Raw genomic sequence first — 23526 nt, 5'->3', positions numbered from 1 at the left:
TGATTTTTGTACAAACCTATTAGCGGAATATTTTATAGGGTTTTATCTATTTTCATTAAATAATAAATCTCATAAATTTGCAACTCTACAACCCACTCTTACGTTAATACTCTACTCTGTGCAAATTGTGCTACAACAGGCAACAATAGCTATAATAAATAACAAACTCCTTTATAATTGCTAAACACAAGAAGTATCTCCTCTTTAGATTCTTAAGAAGACTTCAACAGGTTTAAGCCAATTAGTTCACTGAAAAACTCCTTACAAATATTCGGCTAAGCCTTTTAAATTCAATCATTGTTTCGTTTGAGTATTCAAGATAGATTTTTGTTTTAGAAGGAAATATTATTAATTATTAATATAAACTATAATAACTTACATTCAAAGATTTTCAAATAATTTTCAAGATTCGATGTCAACATCAAACATTTCTTATGGGAGTTGGAAGTTATTGTTAATCTGTCTGTATTTTTTTATGTAGACATCCAAAGTCATCGTTGAACAACCAAGTGGGTTTTCTTACATCCATCACCAAATTAAACTATAGATGGTTTAGGTCCATCAAACATCGAATTTTATTGTTCAAGTCAAAGAAGCGAAACGTTAAAAATTATAAAGATATAGAAAACAGAATTTTCATTTGAAAAGTACAAAAGATATACAATTTCATTTTTCTTCAACACACTGGTCAAATTATCACTCTGTGTTACATATTACAGGCGAACTATTTGATCTAATGCATATAGTAATATTCGTTTTATCATTTTCTTATTTTATGACGTCCCCGTTTCTTTACGTCGCAAATTAGGGTTTTGGTCGTATATAACACGCCTAGTGTTGCTCTAGCCTGCCTAAACGACCTCCTATTCCTAACCTAAATCCATTTAATCTATCATAACAGCCATTGAGTTATACAATTACAGCTCTTTTTTTTGTTCAGATTGCGTTTAGCAAGTTGAGTTAAACATGCTCTGTCAGGATGCAGCCTCCAAAGGATTTTTTTTTCGATATTAAGGCTACCTTAATAACGAAAATAAATTCCTTTCTCGGGCTGTTTAATTAAAATATTGTTTTTCTTATCCGAAAATCAATTCGTCATAAAGTCAACAGTAAACAGTAGTAGTATATTTTGAAACAAACAGGAAGTGGTTTTTAACCTTTTGATAGTTTTCAATCACAGGTCTTTTTTATATAAACTTAAGTTAATTATGTGCCGTTTAATATAGATACTACCTTACCAAACACTAATCCAAAGCTATAAAATCTTGGGAAAAGTCGCTATAGAACGGCGGCGAAAAAACTCCGACGACAAAGTCCGACTCGGTGTGGCCAAATTGAAAAAATAAATATTGAGCATTATTTTGTAAAGAAAATAAATTATTTTATTTACCTAGGTTCTAAGTCCTCCATTTCACCGATTGTAGGATTTTCCGGTCTCAAGACGTTTAAGTCTCGATGCGGGGGTACTACGACAGGATTATCGTCAGCTTTTCCTTGCAGCTGGAGTGCAAGTATCCTTTGTAAGTCCTCGAAATGATCAGTAGGGGTTGCAGGTGTTCTAGGTTCAGCCTCACTACCACTGGTTTCACTCGGAGCTGACTGCTCGTATTCTCTTGAGCCATTGCTGCCATTGCTGTGGAGAAACAGATCTTGTTTAGACTTTTCAGTGTTAATTACTTGCATGTTACTTTGAATAGATAAACCTATAACTTTATTTAGTAATAAATTGAATACTTTATGCTTTTTATTGTAACTCTGACGGCCAAAGATAAATATGATTTTTTGGAATTCAGAAACAATATTATTTTCATTATTTTATCAAATTGTATGGTTCAGCTAAAAACATTAATTAATAGTTGAAAAATCCAAAATTGCACGCCTCATAATCTCAAATAAAATTGAGATTATTTGTAAATTTGTAAAGTATTTATTAAATAATAATTAAACTACATCTAATTAAACCGTGAAAAGTAATAGGCTTCTATTCCTCAAAATACTGAAGCATATTATGTCACCGATGAGCCTTCTAGCACGGTGATCCACCGAATTCAGGGCATCAAGCTGATACTTGGCAGAGCCGTACCATAATTGGGAACAGTACTTCAATATCGAATATTATAAAGTTTCGGCAAAATAAAACAAAAATTTATCAAAGGAAGTTGTTTTAAACAGAATATACTAACTCGCTCTATCAGTGTCTCGTTTTTTAATACACAATATTGTACATTATATCGTACCTTGCAAAGTGCAAGAGGTAAACCTATAAAAATAACATAATTTCAAAGGTTACGTACCTACCTAAAAGCTAAAAGTTTCAGTGTTACAGCGATGTTACAAGGTCTACTTAATTTTAGTTTAGTATGCACTATGGAAATATGAAATACTTATTTGTATATCATGAAGTGCTTTTAAAGTAAAGTATTAATTTGATACATCTTGAAGCAAAAAAAAGGGAAATGTTGAAGATGAATTTAGTATGTTACTACAATATAAGAAAATAAGAAAGCAATTAATTTAATTAAATTTTCAAAAACTGACTTTATATTATGTGATTGACATTGAGAACGTGCTCTTTATTTAAAATCGGTCAAATGAGTATCGTTACGATCTTAGATATTGGAAATGTTTTTTCTGTACAAAGTTTTATTAATGAATAAGACGTAAAGCTTCAGAGTTTGTGTTTTTCGTTTGTTTCCTTGAACGCTTTCTAGAACTATAGAATTAAAAAACAACTTTTCGCTAATTTATTAGTTCAGTTCTTAGAAGAGACTTCTTTAATAACATCACGCTAGGATCTTTAGGGGCCGGCAGTAAAAAAAGTCCGACTAAACGATAAGCGAAACTGAAGATATAAAATGCGGGGGCGATGCGACGCGGTTTGTTGAAGATTAGCGGAAATATATGGAAAAAATTTACTTATCAGAAATTGTACACGGAGGAAGTCGCGGGAGCCACAAAAGTGATAGATAACATATAACAATTTTTTTTTTAAATATTTATAATCTTTTAGGGAATCGTTGATTCTAACAATAAAGTCCGTCCTTGCATTTATAATTCTTGAGATTTTTGTTTGCAAGTCCATTGTAAAGATACGACATTTTGATTGTACTCAGCCATTGTTCTATGGCATAAAAGCATTGAGTGGCAAACTCATATTTCGTTTAGGTACTCTACGTGTTTGCCCAGCCGAGGTGACAAATTAATTATTGTATTGTTCCTTTATATTGTTCTACTACAAAAGCTGTCACTTTTATATCATGAATATAAAGCTGTGGGTAGACCTTCTGTAAAAACTCTGAAAATGTAATTGATGCTTTAACGTTGACAAAGTACTCCTAATGCTTTTGTTGTGTAGGGAGGTTTTTTCAACTATACGTTAACACGTTAAACTATACGTTATGCACGACACCGAGTGGAGTCAAAGGGACTCCACTCGGTGTCGTGCATAGAGTGTTCGACCGGGTTACGCATTAATAAAGCACATGACAAACAAGAACAATTTTTAACAAAAAAACCGACTTAGGATAAGAAATTTATATCAACTGAAATAAAAACATTTTTGTATAAAGCTTGAAGCGGTGCCGCATTGGGTAGGAGCTTGACTTAACTTCCGAGGGGCCGAGTTCTAATCCCAGCACTTTTCTAAGTTATATGCGTTTTAAGTAATTAAAATATCACTTGCAACAACGGTGAAGGAAAACATCGTGAGGAAACCTGCATGCCTGAGAGCTCTACATAAAGTTCTCGAAGGTGTGTGGAGTCCACCAATCCGCACTGGGCCAGCGCAGTGGACTACGGCTCTAACCGCTTCTCATTTTGGGAGGAGACCCGTGCTCTGTAGTAGGCCGGTAATGGGAGGTGATGATGATGATGATAAAGCTTGGATACTATGAGCTACAACTAGCTTCTACTACTAACTTTGATAGAAAATGTAGGTGTGCCCCGATATACTGAATATATCTGCGTAACCCATTCGAGTAATGTTTTGTGATTACGTACACAATGCATATTATATGAGATATTAGCAATAGTGATTTGCTGTCATAATTTGAAGAAATCCGTTACCTGTCCCCGAAACTATTCATCAGATCTATTTGAAATTTAAATTGAACTATTTTTGAATAAACTCCTTTTGCATTAAAAAATAATTTTGCAAATCCATCTATACAAACAATATGGTGGTGTTATTTTTTTTTATTCCACTACAAGTTAGCCTTTGACTGCAATCTCAACTGGTGGTAAGTGATGATGCAGTCTAAGATGGTAGCGGGCTAACCTGTTAGGGAGTATGTTAGTCATATCCTTAATCGATCTTACGCAACATCGCACCGGAACACTAAATCGCTTAGCGGCACGTTTATGTCGGTAATGTGGTAACTAGCCACGGCCATAGCCTCCCACCAGACCAGACACCGACCAGATTGAATTATGTTTGAACAAACACAAACAAAACGTCTGAATTGATTTCTTTTTCTCCTTTCTCCTCCATTTTGAAGTTGGTTCAAAATAGAAAATCTATTTCGTATACGAGTGATAGAAATTACTTATCTTATACTTTTAGTTACGCAGTGGTACGGTATATATAAGGTGCACGCCGCTGACTGCAATCTCATCCGTACTATTAAGTATCTAATAATGTAGTCGAAAATTGTAGCGAGATAACCTGTAAGGGGTATGGTAGTTAGATATATATATATATACCCATAACCTTCGGTTTCTACGCGGAATCGTACCGGAACGGGAATACGATCGGTGGGATGTCTTTTCCGATAGGATGGCAACTAGCCCCGGCCGAAGCCTCCCAATAAACAAAACATATGCCAGCACTTGGAGATTAAAGGGACGTAGGTGTCACCACATCGACAGATCTCTTCCTACATCCTTTACGAGTTCATATAATTTAATCAACTAATTTTTAGGCACCTGAGGTTTAATTTACTTATATCCTTTTAATTCGGAGGCATAAAAAATGCATGCGGAAGTGTCGCGGCCCACAAATTACTGTTTAATATTTTGAAGAGTCTTTTTATACAGTCAACAAAATACCCACCCCACACGTTTCGAGACACACTGCTCTTGTTTTTAAAAAAAAGATATACAGTTATATATACGAGTACACTAACATAAATGTATATATCTTTATATTTTTAGTGGAATGTATATGCAGTGAGCAGTCCTAATCTTTTATAGGCATACCTATTATATTATTTACGAAAGAAAATTATACAAACTAGGCTATGTTTACGGAAGATAAAAATAAATGTTATGAAGATAATTTCTGATATAGGTTCATTTAGATTGTGACAAACGGCCGATAAGGTTAAAGTGGCCGAATTTCCGTTGTTCAGAAGTTTAACTAAAACGATTTCGTTTAGTCCGAATACATAAGACGACATCGACGTGAACTAGCTTTTGACGACGTAAACAACTCTCTCGCTAAAGTGGTACAGTGGTTTGAAGCTAATAATTTGGTTCTTAACGGAAAAAAAACCAAGTGTATAAAATTCACTTTACCTAATGTTAAACACGTGAAAACCACTGTACTACTTAATAATGAGGAACTGAAACTGGAGGATACGACAGTTTTTCTAGGAATAACGTTAGATTCTAAACTTCAATGGGGCCCTCATGTAAATAATTTATCGAACAGGCTTAGTTCTGCTGCCTATGCGGTAAAGAAGATACGCCATATGACCGACGTAGAAACTGCTAGACTGGTATATTTTAGTTACTTTCACAGCATTATGTCATATGGAATTTTACTTTGGGGTAATGCTGCTGATATTAGCACTATTTTCGTGCTGCAGAAGAGGGCTGTTCGTTCTATCTACAAAATGGGTCCGAGAGAGTCATTGAGAGATAAATTTAAAGATTTTAAAATAATGACAGTGTATAGTCAGTACATATTTGAAAATTTAATGTACGTCCATAAAAACATTTCTAAATTTAAAAAAAAATGTGACTGCAATAATTTAAACATTAGAAGTAAGAATAAACTTACAGTGCAATATACTAGGTTACATAAAATTCATAATTCGTTTAAAGGAAATTGCATACAATTCTACAATAAACTACCAATTGACATCTTGGAGATGTCTCTTAAAAAGTTCAAAGTTTGTATTAAACGTAAGCTTATAGAAAAGTCCTATTATAGTATAAAGGACTACGTAAACGATAAAAAAGCTTGGGTGTAAATTATTGCTCTAACCAGGTTGCTCTTCTAATAATTTAAAATTACATTGTGAGATGGCGATAACAAAAAAAAAAAAAAACACCCGGCTAAGTTTGTTGTGGGCTTCTTCTTAGACCGGGACGCGTTTGGAACCCTCGTAGCTTTAGTTTTAAGTTTACGAATGTGGTTATCGCCATCATCTCACTACCGTGTAATTCTTATGTACGCATCAAAAGTGCCACCTGTGGGCCTACTTGAATAAAGATATTTTTGACTTTGACTTTGACTTAAGTAGGTATGCATACTTACCTTATGTAGAAGTTGTTAATATTTATGCAATATACTTTGAGAGATTAAAGGACAAAAAGACCGAACTACAAACATATGCAGGTAGAAAATGCTTAGCTTCGAGTATTTATTATTTATCTACATTACTTTTCATCTAAAATAAAGTTAAAAGGAATATAGATGGGACGTTCGTACTTAATAAAATCGTAAAAGAATATAGTCGTTTAAAACTCGACTTTAAATGCCATGCTATTTTTGGTATTATATAACTACAACTAATCGAATGGGCATATAAAACAACGTTATTGAAGAATTCATAGAAGGGAAGGGATTTATTTTTATAAGATCTATTTCGAGTTATTTTTATAAGATCTATTTATTGTGGTTTTTTACTACAATAACAAAATATTCCTAATAACTTGTTTGGTTTAAAAATAGACTAAAGTTGATACCTACGTTTAGTTAAATGGAAATGGAAAATTTTAATGGAACCTCTATTCGTGTTTGCCATACTGCAAATCTACTAAGAAATATCGAAAAACATAAGAATGCACGCCTTTTAAGGTTTAGACCTACTCTTTCTAAATCTTCTATCGAAACATATATTAAAACTGTAAAGGATCGAATTATGAACTTTGAAGATATTTTTTAAATATTTTTTTAAGGGCACTTTATATCTATACTGAAGCCAAAACTGTAATTTCTTTTATTTTTGTCTTTCTGTCTGTACCACGAATTTTTGGGAGAGGGGGTAAAAGTGTTTTATTTATTTATTTTACATCTTGTCAGTACGACGGCATCCTTTTACGGTTACACTTAAGAACTTAATGTCGATAACTTTGGAAAACTTTGGACTCTCACAGTCTTTCAAACCCCATTTCCCTCCTATGCTGTTTAATCCTCCTACCTGCATGTGAATGCCCCCTCAAAACCGGACCTACCGTTCTGGAGATTAGTCGTAACAGACCGACAAACATTTTATTATGCAAATAGTAAAAATCTGCTATTTTGATATTGCAAAAAAAAACACCTTAATATTATTTATTTATTATTTACAAAAAGAAGGAGGTTATGTGAATATCAAGTAAAATATAGAAAATTACTTGTAGGTACTTTCATTGCAACTATATTTTTGACGGCCGATTGGCGCAGTGGGCAGCGTCCCTGGTTCTTGAGTACAGGCTGTGGGTTCGATTCCCACAATTGGAAAATGTTTGTTTGATGAACATGAATGTTTTTCAGTGTCTGGGTGTTTATTTGTATATTATAAGAATTTATATACATTATTCATAAAAATATTCATCAGTTATCTTAGTACCCATAACACAAGCTTACTTTGGGGCTATATGGCGATGTGTGTATTGTCGTAGTATATCCATTTATTATTATTTATTTAAGTATATGACCTATATATATCTCGCAATTTTCTACATTTTACTCGGCACCGACTTAAAAATGTTGTAGACTTGACTAAGCGACAGGTAATACTTATAATGTAACACTATCGTCAATATCATTTGAGATTTTTCGGTATAAAGAACAGACATATCAAGACTATCTAGCTAGCACCAAAACAAACTCAGCTTAGTGTGTTCGCTGGCGATTAATTCTGTTGTGACTAATGACAATACCTACCTAATGTATGTATTAAAACAAGTTGTACTGTTGGTGTTCAATAAACTTTTCGTTTTATTCTCATTATCAACTTTTTTCTTTTTTGATGTACAACAAAGTCGGTTATTTATTTTTCATTTTTTTTTTTAAATTATAGGTAGGTATTAAAGCAAGCGATATCCGATTGACTGAAACACACATAACTTTGAAAAGTTAGAAGTACTTGCCGGGGATCGAACTCGGTCTACGCGAAAAGCAGCCTGAAATCCTAACCATTAGGCTATAAGGTTTTTTGATTATATTAATAGGTACGCACAATTAAGTAATTACAAATTAAGGTCATTAAAATATGTTCTACGAAAACATAACTAAGTAGCTACGCTACTTATGTACGTTTTACTATCTCGGGAGACGCTGTGAAATACGCAAACATATGATAACAGGAAGATAATGCCCACTAATATTATAAACAGAAACAATTCTAGACCAGAATCCACTAATAATCAGTATTACTTGCGACAAATAATGTTCTACGCAAACATATCTAAGTATGTACCTACCTACCTAAATTTAGTATCTCAGGAGATGCTGTCAAACACACAAACATAATATGATAACGGCACGATATTACCCTCACATATAGGTTAAGGTAACCTACTAAGTACCACAAAAATTCAAGACTAGAATCCAGAATTAATTTATTGTTATTCGCAACAAATATAATTAATTAAACAAGAAATATCGAAATCCCAGTCAAAGTAATTTTGGAACATTTCAAAGTCGTTTGATTTCGTCCATTATAATTATTAACGATTCACTATTAGGTAAGATGTACCTACTTATTATTTCTTAGAGAAATGCCATTCTTAATTATTTAACTGTGACCGATATCAAAGGCCAACGTATTTCTGATAAGATAGACGATTCAAAACAAGGAATAACTGACAATTTCAGAAATATACGCCGAATACATAGTCAGTCAAACTTTAAATATGTATATTATAATAAGTAACTACTAAATAAAAAATACATACCGCAATTCGTCCAAAAATATCCAAACACAAACACTATATTAAACTTAAACAAAAACCACGGCACTCTCACCTTTTCTGAAGGAACCTTTTTCGAAATTCAATGTACGCAGATCGTCCTTTGTCCGTGTCGTCTCCGATTTTGACCCTCCCATGCAACGGGATTCTGTGTCCGGATATTCCATAGTCCATCTGTAGGTCGACTACGAGCATCAGTGTGAAGAGAACGAGGAAGGCGCTGAGAGCTAGCGCGAGGCGCTCTTTTAGCTTCATGTTGAGCATGGTGCGCGCGGTCGAGCGGCGTTGCGCAGGCGCACTGCCCGCAAGCGCACGCTCATTCTCGGGGGTCGGCGAGCGCTTAGCTGCGCGCGCGCATGGCCCACGCCACCGTCGCCACCGTACAGCCCACCCGTTCGCACTGCAACAAAATTCACCTTATCAGGCAAATAATACCCTTAGTATAGGATTTATATGCTCACCAACATAGACACGTTTTCAAGCATCAAAACAATATAACTTCAAAGAAAAATAAAACTAATGACACTAGTATTAGAGTCGAAAATTCTATACTACATTTTTTTAGTTTACAATCGTTCCACCAAGAACGTTGGTACACACATAACACATAAACGGATAACACAGTGAAGTGGACCATGAGTTGTAACTCAACTCAAATTTTTACACATTAGTTGTTCAGGCAGCTCTCTGTGCAGAGCTAACAGATTTAATAACTTCAATTGAATAAGGTCCACTAAACTTTAATGTACCTAATAACGTTTCGATATTCGAAAACGACTACATTATTGCGAGCGTACAAAAGTTGTACTAAGAGTACGGGTACCCTTAGCACGGTCGCTTGATATAACTTGACTTGGCCGGTGTGACGTTAGCTCCCGGAGTTATTTGCGCATATACAAAAAAATCCCTCTGGATTTACCTCAGTCCGGTCTTGTCAACTTCTAACCCTATTTGTATAAGCTTTGCACGATCACAATTGTAGAGTTGTTTTCGGGTATCTTTACACTATAACGTCATTGTAAAAATAAACCTAATTTCCCATTAGTTCAAGTTTTGAGCTACTAATTTTTATTTTACAACCGTTCCGCCAAGAACCTTCGGTGTAAAAGTGTAGACGAATTTGATTTTCGAAGTTCAATTTTACTCGGCTGCTACAGTGATTCGATAATCGAAAACGACTCATAATTTCGAGCGTACGAAATGTGTGCTAAGGGTACCGAGGTGATTGATGGTAAACGCAGACGCGATAACTAAATCCAAAACAACTGTCTATGTACACGAGATTAGATAGTGAAGCTTACTGTTGTTTTCGATAATTGTTCCTAGGTACCAAAATCCTAATGACAAATAAGAGATTCTCGGTATTGTTATATTCATACTCAATTAAGTAAATGGTATTAAACCTTTTGTAATTATTGTTGTCAATAATATTAATTATTAACTGAAGCGTGGATAGCCTAGTGATTTGATGGCTTTGGTTTCACTTTCGGGGTTTGAATCACAGCACGTTTGGGGTGCCGAGTTCACAGCACGTACCTCTAACTTTTCTCTAAGTTATGTGAGTTTAAGCAACTAAAATATGACTTTCTTTAACGATAAAGTAGAACATCGTGAGGACACCTGTATGTCTAAGAGCTCTCCATTATGTCCTCAAAGGTGTGTGGGGTCCACTAAGCCGCACTGGACCAGCGTGGTGGACTAGGCTCTAAACCTATAAGATTAACCTTCTTGCTCCAATTTCTGTTCTAAAAGTGACAAAAAATTATTTGGTGCCAAGTTGTTTCAGGCTCTTACCCACAATGCCCCGCAGTAGATTTACCATCTTGTAGGTAACCAGTAGGTACACTACAAAGGGCAATTCATAAGAAATACTATGTCGTTTGAACCGCTATTACAGAGTTCACTAACGTTTACTCACGATCACGAGGTTAACCGATTATGCAAGAGAGAGTAACGACTTGGGTCTGTTCATTGTGTAATTACAACTGCAGGACGTTTTATGCTGTAACCAGTTATTGCCTTCGGCTTTACTCACTTGTAATTCCCATAGATTTAGGAAAACCAAACGGTGGCATTAAGGAATCGCCTAATTTATAATATGTGATAAGCAACCATCTTGGCCGTCACTTTTGATTTTAGAACATATTCTTCGATAGTTTTACAAAGGCGTGTGTAGTGTTTGTGATACCTCAGTCGCAGTGATTCCTCTCTCGTCTGGGTGAATTTCCCAATAAAGGCTTTACTAGATTTATAGATATGGAACATAAATATAAGTACGTAGGTACATATATATATCGAGGCTCAAAGTGGCCCTCCCTAAGAGGAGGCTGTTCTTTTTGGTGGAACGGGTTGGTGGCTCCTGTCGGCGGGCCCTGGAGCCCCATGCCGTCTTTTATTAGGAGTTGTAATGAGCATAGCGATGTTACGGTTTTGGCGCGGCGAAATCCTGGGGTGAACAAACGCCCTTCGGCAGGGGCTACAAAGTTTGGTGGCCAACCGGAGCTGCCGGGCCTCCTTTTGTCTTTGCAACTGCCTGCGTCTTGGCAGGAACTCCTCCTTGTAGCTTTAGACGGAAACGACGGCGCACCCTTAGACGCATCATGTTAGAGAAGAAAGCCTGCTGGAGAGCCGAGCCCGGCGGATGTCTATGGCAAACGCCCCATAGAGGAAATTCGTCCGGTCCTGGGCCAGTGGTTCCACAGAACGGAAATAGCCATAAAGTTTTACCACAATGAAAAAATAGAATATTTTACATACAGTTCAAATAAGAACCGTCGTTTTAGAAATTAGCACAAATAGGTACGTTATCGCAGCCCGAGTAGGTAAGTTGAGCTGTAATAGGTATTGTTGACACAAGTTTAATTTGCTGACACAAAGAAATAGGATCGCTACTATTCTGCGTAACTAACCGAGTGTAAAATAACTGATGTAGCTAGCAGATATTCAATCCAGGGGTATTCAACACTTTTCGTTTTCAGTCATCAATCTTAATGGGCACTATATGGAATTACGGAATACTGTTATATAAGTATATTTCATAAGGAATTACCCTGTAAAAATATTAAATCAAAAGGAACATAACAATAAAATATTGTATTACTTTGCGGCAGTGTTTGTGCTGGCCATACTGACTCATAATTAAAATTATCGCTTAACTGAGTAGTGTAATACAAGACTTACGGGATAAGCTTAATAACTAAGAATACCTCCTCCACGTTTATTTAGTATAGGAACAATCCTCCCAAGTTTCTCTCCAAGGGAAGTCAAAGCCAAGAATGGCTTTTATTTTCCAAACATCGGGTCAGCAATTTTATATTATGAACAACATTATATTTTTTTTATTAGATGGTGCCCGCGACTTGGTCCGCTTTTATTCTGGTTTTTAAGAATCCCGCAAAAACCGTTTACTTTCCCGGGCTGCTCTAGGATACAACGAACTAAAATCAAATCTAAATCTATTCGAATGTTGTCAAGATAGGTTTTGCTGTTAACTCTGTGACTGTGTACGTTCTATGTTAATCCATCGTGCCGGTCTGCAGTCGCATTTTTGAAATAAAAGTCCTACGTTTGTCTCCCGAAATTGTCTTATTTTGGCAGCTGCCTGTGGTTGCGCCGAAATGTTGTCATGATTAAATATTAGTTGCGTCGACCATAAGTAACAAACAGACACTTAACCATTTATAATATTACTTTTACTAGTATAGAAAACAGACTATATTGTGCTGTCCTCCATGTACCCCCAACTTTCTCTAACTATAATAAGCTTTGGTTTCTGTTTAGAACACCGGAAGGCTTTCGGATAACTGCTCGATTTGCGGTATGATGCCTGCGGCCACAAGGTTCTGAACACCTGCTAGTAGCATTCAAAAACACAGGCTCAGCGCATGTAGATTAAATTGACACGAGTAAGTTTGCAACATTGTAAAATTGATAAACGTGCTGTCCAAGAAATCGTTCGGTATACTAACCTTTGACGCAATATGTGAGAATGATAGCTTCATTAATTTTCGTACATCTAGAAAGAGATGGCAATTCAAGCGGGTATCGATGAGATCAATCTACACTAATATTAAAAAGAGGAAAGATTTATTTGCTTTTGTTGACCCCCTGACGCAGTGACATATGCTAGCCTAATGTTTGTGGGAGGATCTCGTGAATCCATATTACAGTTACCGTTCTACCGAAAAAGCCGTGCACTTTTATACTTTCAGGTTATACGCAGTGGCGTGCACAGGGTTTGTGACCAGGGTATGCATAAAGCAGGTACATTACATGGAATGGAAAAATTCCCCTCCAATACGACTTATATAAAATAATTTGGGTATGCAGTGCTTTTGTGCATGTATGAAGTGCACGCTACTGGTTATACGATACGTATTAGAAACCGATAAATGAATGAATAAATGAGTTAAATATAACTACCATATCCTGCCATCTCTACCTGCATAATCATTTACCATCAGGTAAAAGAGCTAACTTGTAGTAGATTAATAAAAAGCGACAAACTCCGTAAACTATTAAATGATTTTATTAAATACTTCAGCGATCACAAATTTATTTTACCAAAAAGTAACATAGAGAGTAATTGTAACATAGAGTATATTTTATTTTGGTAAAATTAAGAGAACTGCTTTTCGAGTGCGGTGATCATAAGAGTATAAAAACCAAAAAAATGTCGGACTTTATCGTGGATCTGAAAAAACGTCCGCGGAACCTTCGCATTTTCGTCGAAAATTAGATCCTTCTAAGGTAAAACACTACAAGGACCACGTTAACAATAGAGATAGATGTAAAACACTAAAATGTTACCTTTGAAAAGAATTTTACCTAAACCACTGTACGGCATCAGATGTAAACACGAACATATAATAATATTGGAGCGTTCTGAGGTAAAAAACACGCTCTAAAAAAGCCATGTTTGTTTGGGAAAAACATTCAGGACTGAATGTTTAAAGGCAGAGATGATACCAAGTGAGATTCGTCTCATGTCACGTGAAAGGTCGATAGATTCAAGATGATAAATGATAATAATAATTTCGTTGATTTCAGTGCCTATCTCAATTTACAAATGATTAAATTTATATTATTTCATTATCTGCTAAAAATATCACCGGGATGAAAGGTATCTTAATGCAAAATTCTAAGCAATACATAAACAACAAAACAATTTTTTTTATCGCGAAAGAACGGTTCTTAAGTGTTTTATCAAGATAAAAAGCTATTCCCTATGCCCATCTCTATAATGCGCATCTCTACGAAAATAGGTATAAACAGATAGACAATATTTCGAAATTAAAATATTAGTAAGGATAATAAAATCACAATATAATTACAATTTATTTCTGTCAATGCAAACAAATTTTGTGACAAGATAGAATACCTACTCTACAATAATAATTTCTTCCCATAATCTTCTAACACGCCTAATTTTCATTTAAAGCGGTTGGCAAGGTAATGGTGTTTTCCAGACCTTGCTTTCTGACGCAAATATGTTTTTCACTTACCGTTAAAAAGATTTTCGTAAGTGGTTTTCTAAAGATGTTGAAACGCATGATAAATTGTTAGGAAATGTTACTACTGACATAAAGTCGTATCATCTGATGATAAGATAACCCTAAAAAAATATAAAGCACATTTTTCGACAACATATGAGTTAAGTCATCGTCGAGAACATACGAATAAAGACATCGAGAAGTGATAGGTAGATAGGTACGAATAATCAAAACCAGATTTGCCTGTCATATTTCTAAATGCAACCCAAACGGAAAAAAACAAAAATAACAGTTTGTAACATCAGTTTGCGATCGAAAAAAGAACGAAATTGATTTATCTGTTCGCAATCCAAAACAATATACGACGACAAAAAAGCTACGTTATAAATCTGGAGCCCTACTATTGGTTAACAGTTACACATTTCTAACGCATGTGACTTTTAGGCCCTTCGTACACAAGGCTACGTAAATCTTCGATACCCGATAATTTTAGTCTCGAAGCGACTACCGCAGAACAAATTCATAGAGGTTTTTACAAAGTCGGCGACCCACATTATGTGCATTAATCCCCGATACTATTCGCGCGATATTTGCTGGCCAAGATTGTCGCAGAAAAAGTTGTAGCGATTATCAAGATGGCGTATCAATTATTTTATATTAAATTTTATACTGAGGTGGAGAAATATCCTTCTTTGTATATTTAAAAGTTCAAAGAGTATTCTAAAAAGGCATTAATTTATCAGGTTAGATATTTTTTTTTAATATGGTACTTTTTAGTAGTGATACTTTCTTGTAGGTGCTACTTTTTGCTAATCATGATGTGAAGTGTATCAAAACTTTACTACGATTTATTTTCTTTCGGTGAAAACAATTAGCTAAAATTAAAAATAGTTTGAATTGTATATCAAGATTGTATTAACTCTGAGGCAATCATCAAGTGTCGCGTTGCATTAACTATAAATCTGCGCGACCGCTACGTATCGACGTAAGTATACAACGCTTATACCTATAGGAGATTTGCGTAGCCTTATTTAAAAGAAACCGAAAAAAACGACTTTGAAACAAGTAAAAAGCAAGAAATAAATATTTTGTACAACAATTTTAGGTAAGTGCAAGTAAAATAAAATGACTAAGTATAAACTTTGTATACCGTTCCCTATATAATATAGTAGCGAGAAAGTACTTATTAATTAGTACATGCAAACTACTAGAGAAATAATGACGTAACAAAATCAATACAATCGAGTTTGAAACAACTAGTAGTCGATGTTCAAATTCACGGTAGTGAGACGCTTCAGACTCGCATATGAGTATGATAGCGTTGCACAAAAAGACTCCAATTATCCAATTTGCGCATACGGTACCCTCGTTAATTTATATAAGTTCGTAGGTAACTTGAAACAGGTTAATTAGTGCTATGGAAAAATTGGATGTCGCCGCAATTGTCATAGAACAGTGAATAATAACGACAACGCGACTCTTGGTATGTCATGTTACTCGTAGTTTATGGCGTGAACAGAAAGCCGTATTAAATAATTTTGTACAAAGCTAATTAAAACATAACAATGATTGAAGTTCTAACTTAGGTACGGTGTTATATTAAATTCAAATCGTTCGCATGCTAATAATGATGATGACACCACGCCGGTTCCGGACAACCGGTCGCTATATTGAATTCTTCATTCAGTTTGTAATAATGAATACATCAGTGAATATTTTAATTAATGCTCCATTTATTTACACAAGTATCCATTACTTAGAATGTGTAGGTGCATGAAATAACTGTCTTGGATATTTAGTGCGTACACTTTATTCATTTAAATCAGCCAACAGCTTTAACGCCCTACTACCTAACCAATGCTTTTAATACAAAGTTACAGTCAACGTCATCAATAATTTATAACCAACCCAGAGCAGGAAACTGATTCCTCTCAGAATGAGAAGAATTTGTGCTGGATAATTATTGCGGGTAGACAGACAACTTACAGAATATGGCGCATGCTGTCATGCAGGATTCTTCACGATGTTTTCCTTCGGACACCTTTCTTCTCAAAACGCACGCAACTTGAAAAAGTTAGAGGTTCTTGCGAGGATCGAACCTGTAATCTCCAAAATCTCTCCAAAAATAGGCTGAACCTAACACCTAGCTGTCCTTAATACTGGGCTACCATTTAGCAATATTGCGTCGTGCAAAGAAGAAAACCCAGCAAACTCACTTTCGCATTTAATTATTATTAGGGATATCAGGAAGTATTATATATATCTATTTATATACAGGCTTAGTTTATGTGGCTGACATTATAACTACTAAATTACCAAACTATCGGCAACCATAATAGTTAGATTTTGTCTCAGAAATTAGTATAGATTTTTTTTACGAATTTTTGCGCAGGACGGTTTTTATAATAACTAAATATCATTCAAGAATCAGAAAGAAGGTCAGGTCAGACAAGAACGTGATATAATAGATACATAAACAACGTGAGATAAAAATATAACGTGACATATAGAATCTGTATTAACTACAACTTTGCCAATAATAATTCCGACGTTGACATCTGGCACGACGACATTTGCAAGTTACCCAAGCAAAATTTTAATTAATCTTATAACTTTTATCTTTAAGTTGTTTCACAATTCATTACAGGCAATGAAATTAAGTTTACCCCGTTTTAGTAACATCTATTTTTAACATTCCGTACCTAGCTTGACTTTTATGTATTTACATATAAGTATGGAATCTTTTTCCCATTCAATTTTGCCCTCTCTAAAACGAACATATTAATAAGATAGTTTGTGTTCAGTATTATTTCTTTTTAATAATTTCCTTAGTATTCTTATCATCTTTTTGTTTAGTTTTAGATACTCAATGGATCATCCTTTATAACAGAAAGAACTCACTATGTATTAGGATAATGTATGTGATCAAGATGTTAGCTATATAATAGCAGTAGTTCTACCATTGTTTATCTCCTCAATGACTAAAGTGATCATTGCGTGCTCCTAGCGCTTATGTTCCTCTGGTCTCTACATATCCAACTACATCATATGTTTATTTCTCGGATATCTTTTGTTATGTTTTCTATTGTAGAGTAAGATCTACGGGAGCTCGTTTGCTCAATGCTCGCGTAACGAATCAACAATGAAATACAAAAGTAAGAATAAAAATAAATTTTAAACCAATCTAATACTTAGTCATTACTTTGTATGCCAAAGTGCACTATGGAATCGACAGATGACTTAGTGAAGTCATAGTCATTTGTATACTTAGTACTACATGGCAAAACTGATGGACGTTGGGGCCCCAAGGTGCTGGAATTGCAACCCCGCACCAATAAACGCAGTGTTGGGAGCCGCGGGAAACAAGCGGCCCAGGTCCGTGCATTTTGAAGCAGTGGTCATCAATCGGTTGAAGTGATCATGACAAGTAACGTAGGACGTAGGCTATACCACGTTGACTCAGTTTACAACATAAGCCCCAGCAGCCTATTAATGTTCCACTGTTGGGCACAGACTTGCTCTCTCTCAGGAGAGAGGTAATAAGAGTTGCTCCTTGCGGGCGGCGTTTTAGCATAGCGGTGAATAGCGAAAATTTCCTTACTCCAGGCTGATCTGGCCAATAGCTTCTTGAGCCGTTGGCGAACGAGCTAACCACGTCACCAAAATGCAGACAACTTACGATGACATAATATTATTTCATCTAATTAACCGTAAAAATCATAAAATGCTAGTGTAGTACGTGTGGCAAGCAATCCTTGAACTTGGTAACCTAAATCTTAGAAGGTTAGTTACTCACACTGTAGAATATATAATTACCTATAAAATTCTTTGGTTCTTATTCATTTGTTTTAGAAAGGCGTTATTATTATGAATGTTAAAATTGAATGTTAAAAACCTATCAACTAACTATTAGTTATTATTATTAATTATATTATTTAAATATTTATAAATATTTTATTTTATGTTATTATTTGTGTATATTTTGTTTATGTATTCGTATGTAGTTATTTGAATGTAGGTTTATAATATTTTTACACCACCTATTTGTTCTCGCTCTTGTTGTCTCCTAATCCTAAAGTTCCCTGGCAGAGATCGCTTTTAAGCGATAAGGCCGCCTTTTGTATTCTACTCCAGTTTTTTGTGTTTCTCTCTATTCGTCCTTTATTTTCCTAACTGTGTAGTGGTGTACAAAAAAAGAGTTTAAATAAAATAAATAAATAAATATTAGGGAGGGGATTTCGATCCCCAGCTCGCATTTCTATCTTTTCGGAGTAACGTGTCTTTAAAGCAATTAAATATAATTTGCTTCAATGGTGAAGGATTAGACAGTGGAGAACCTGCCTGAGAGTTCTCCATAATGTTGTCAATTGTGTGAGAAGTTTAATATTCTGTATTTGGCCAGCTAGACTACTGCCTAAGGCTTTCTTATTATGAGTGCGCTGTAGAGAGTTGATGATGACAATGATAATGAACACCGTAAAGTGAAATAGCACATTGGCATATTATCCCCTATCCAAATTGTAATCCTTGTATATGTATGTAGTTACAAAACAATAGCACTGATACAGTTACATTACACACAAGATCTGTTGCAGATAACACAACGATTATATTAACAACATCAATACCAAATTTGTAAAAACCGCTTGCACAATTGAAGTTGAACGGGTGGGGCCAGTGGGGCCTTGGTTTGCGATGACGAAACCGCTGGGGGCGCTCAATGACATTAATGCATGGGTGCATACGGGCAACGACAGGTGAACTGCACATTGTGCAAACAACAAATACGTACGTGAACTATAATCATGCGTACGTATACAAAGTCATTTAGAAAGGAAACAGGTACTCCGACACGATTTCGTAAATTATAATTTCGTGATTACAAACAACGTTTAGGTATATCTGATATACTAAAAAAAAAAATTAATAATTCCAACTATCACAATTGTAACTCCATTTAGACGCAACAGGTCTAGTTTTAGCTTCGACACTATTCATGTTTACTGTGTCCCTACTATTGTGCCGTGTGGTGACAGCAAATCAGAATACTATAGTCACCACCACTAGTCTACTCACGGGAATCGTACGAAGCGACTAAGGGAATATTACGAGCACCAGCGTCCTCTGTGCTTTTATCTACTGCGATCACTGTCCGCCTATGGAAAACACTTCCGTCTTGAATGTGTCTTGGTGATTTATCCCTACTTCTCTACTTAGTAAATGCGAAAGTTGCTGCGTGCTTACTGAATATTGCTATAGATAGATTTGGATTTGACTAAATTTACACGGATTCTACAATGTCTTTATGTCAAGAGAAAAGTAAGTCACATTTCTTGTTTACTTAAATAAAATCGCATATGTAATAATATACGCAGATAAAGAAAATCTAAACAATAACATAGAAATCACTGTGAAATAGGACATTTTTTCGCATAATGAACGCCTTTATACTCATAACGACGGTATCTTTCCGTTTGTAACAATAGCATTATTTAATACACGTAAACACTTTGTTTCATATTTAATGATATTTAAAGTTTTCACATAGACAAAATAACAACATTTTATGGTACCTACATATTAAGCTTGCGCTAGCCACGCTGTCCTCGAATTACAGAATATAGCAACACGTCCGACCACGTCTATTCGTAAAATAGTTTACTAAATAGTACTTTTATCTCAGGAAGCATACTGAACGCCCACGCTTAGACATACATGTACAACTCTGGTAACACACAAGTAAAGTACGCGTCACTTCGTAAAATAAAAGTAGGTATAATCTGCGTCCTTAAAGAATAAATTTATAAAATGCCGATGATGTCGTGCCATTTTATTCGCACATAACACAGAAGTGTGAATATATTTATTACGATTGCGATTCCTCGACATCGGCATTTACATCTATTTTTATATAATTTTATAAGTGTTTTTACCTACACTTGGAGGAATTATCAATTTTATAAATTTTAAATGCAAATATTTTTTCCTGTGTTCCGAAAAAATTTTTATATGCATTTTAAATTTATAAAATTTACATCTATTCTTTAATGGTGCGGGCTATACTTACTACTACTATCATAAAGTAGAGTGGTCTACTATCATAAAATAATTTAAGTACTCTATTTAGAATTCTAAAAAGCATGCTATAAAGCCTCGCTTAAAGACTACAAAGACCTAATGGCAAACTTACACTTAATTTGTTTCTACACGAGAAACAATAGTGATAGAGTTTAAGGTCGCGCTCAGTGTTTTAGCAAAGGTTAGAGTTAAAAATTTACCGTCTTGAAATTGCACATTTTAAATCATATAAAAATATGTTTTAGCATTTGCTATTATAGAATTGCAATAGAAATTTATAAGAGTTATTGGAATTACTACCATCACTGAGAGAACGAAATCATTGCAAATTGCAATTGCTAAGAATATTGAACGTACGCTGCATGCGCTATTTTATAAAAAATCTGTTGAGTAGAATTTGAGATTAAAGCATAGCCCTAATTTTAAGAAGTAAAAGGCTATTGTTAGTGTGTATAAGAGTTATATAATACATAGAGGCTAGAGAATTTAATATGCAATTAAAATTTATTGTGCTGATCTCTATAGTGGCAGGTTTAAATAGCAGTGTGAAAAGGATATCACATTCAATTAGGTTTGTAGATTACATAACATTTATGAGATACAACCGAATCAGCACGAAATGAAAGCTGCTGCTTTAATTGAAAAAGCAAAAATAACATCATTGTATAACTTTGCTGATCGATATATTTTATTTTGTATTTTTGTTGTGTGTTTGCAGTAGTAGAAGAGCTTTTTGTCCGGGAAAGTACCTACCATCATGCTTATTTCTGCCGGAAAGCAGCATTGTTGCAATAATGTTAGTATTACCAGAGAAGAGCCCACAACAAACTTAGCCAGATTTGTTTTTTGTTATGCCCATCTCACAGTCTAGTTTATATTGAGCTCTGAAGTTACATGTAATCCTTAATATTATAACATACATGTAATCCTTAATATTATAATAGGATTTTTTAAATCAATAATTTTAGACAAAATTATTATAAGATCCTTGAAAGCGAATAAATAGATACGTAATATTAAGCTTATGAATGAATCTTGTGACCATAATAGGGAGTTTTAGATCTTTATCATTTTAAGGAACAGAAAGTAGGTTAATTAAAAACCTAGAAACCTCCGAATTATTACCTAATAAATCTATAATTGTTATTGTTATATTAATTTAAGAGTCTATTAAAAGGTAATGAGAACATTTTGGTTTACGATTCTATAATGAAATGCATATACTTTTATTAAACTTCGTAAAAGTAATGCATAATGTTGTGTATGATATACTTTGTGCAGCATTCAAACCGTATAAGCAGGTAATCATTATTATTTATTTACTGTAATTTTTATTCATGTTGCTGCTCATACTTAGCTACGTATACGCTGTTTATGTTTCTTATATTATGACACACAACGATCTTAAGATATCAGTAATATTAAAATACTAATATTACAAAATATCGGTTGGTCATAACTTCCGTACCGACAATTTGTACCTAATATAGAACATTTTCCCTTACATGATTTGTCGACAGGTAAACCTTAAACTTGAATGCACTGGAAGAACTTAATAATCTCATAAAGCCTTCCAATCCCTCATTTAACCCCCTTCCGAAATAAATCTCCTTCTTTTCCGAATCCTTTAGCTGTTTTTAGTTGGACGTCCAGTCGTTGTGAATGATTCTGAAGCGATGAAGTAAAATTTCAAATGTTGTATCGAACGAAAATATAAAGTGTAATAAAATGTATAAATCTAAACCGCAGTTAATTGTAATTATTTACAGAATTATTAGTGTAACAACTAAATTGGCTCAAATGACAGACCGGAAGGACACAAATTACCTGCCTACAAGATAGCTAATAACTAAATTGCCGTGCTTTATCCGGCATTGGGCTGAATTGTTTTAATGACATATATGACGTATGTAGGTATAATCGGACAAAGTAAAAGGGTTATGTAACGATCATCAACCTTAGGCTGTATATTATTTGATATTTAGGCCCCCCAACACTGACCAAGTGCAGTGGTTACACTTAGTCAACTTCGGTATGGTAACAGATAGTCATCAAAAACCTCTCAAATTAGATCGAACGATATGCTTCCCAGTCAGTTTATCAAAATGATAAAAGGCTTTATTAACTATAAACACAATAATAAACATAAAAATAATAATATATATACAATTACAAAGAAGACAAAGTGAAAGAAAAGGAAAACATATAAACAATTAAAATCTACGTTGCGTCCTTGTGGTTAATGGGTCAATTTCTCAGCTTTGTGCTGTAGCACCATGGCAGTAGGTACCTACCAAGGACTGGCAGCAGCATAGTCTGATGTAGTGCTTGTATACTCATTGGGTAGGCTATCGGTAAATAACAAAGATAATACAAACACTACATCCTCTTAACCTATTGTTCATTACAAATATATCTAATACTAAAAATATGTAATGTAATAGATAAACTAAAAATAGGAAGTGAAATGAAAACACAAGATAAAAAATGTTTTAATGTTTCAATGTGTGACAAATTTGCCCGCTTCTTCCGCGTCTTAGACTGCATTATTACTCTCCAGTGTCCACCAGTGAGATTGCAATTCACTTGTAATGGATTATAACAGACACTTGTAATGGAATATAAAACACATAATTAAAACAAATAGTACAAAGCTACTCGGACAACAAAAATTACCGCGGGATTTCGCAAAAGGAAACTATTCTTGTTTAAATATCTCGCGACCTCGGACGTCTCGATGTATGTGTTTGAATAGATCAATTTCGGGAGCTGCAATTGCTTTATGACTATGGTCGTTGAGTGTCGCCATGTTGCAACGACATAACAAGGAATG

General features: G+C 34.7%; 1 protein-coding gene across 2 annotated transcripts in view; it reads right to left on the bottom strand.

Moving 5' to 3' along the window:
• LOC120629085 (extracellular serine/threonine protein CG31145) overlaps nucleotides 1–23526 on the bottom strand; it is a 105208-nt gene that overhangs the window by 26242 nt on the left and 55440 nt on the right. For both annotated transcript variants that reach the window (XM_039897829.1, XM_039897830.1), the window contains 2 exons: nucleotides 9179–9523; nucleotides 1391–1633 (listed from right to left, as the gene is read on the bottom strand). In XM_039897829.1, the coding sequence (XP_039753763.1) occupies nucleotides 1391–1633; nucleotides 9179–9387 (452 nt within the window). In that variant the 5' untranslated portion in view covers nucleotides 9388–9523. The remainder of the gene's footprint in view (nucleotides 1–1390; nucleotides 1634–9178; nucleotides 9524–23526) is intronic.

This window comes from Pararge aegeria, chromosome 14, assembly GCF_905163445.1.
Source record: "Pararge aegeria chromosome 14, ilParAegt1.1, whole genome shotgun sequence".
NCBI lineage: Eukaryota > Metazoa > Arthropoda > Insecta > Lepidoptera > Nymphalidae > Pararge > Pararge aegeria.
Note: the sequence above shows the minus strand (reverse complement) of the source record. Positions and strands in the feature narration are given on the sequence as shown.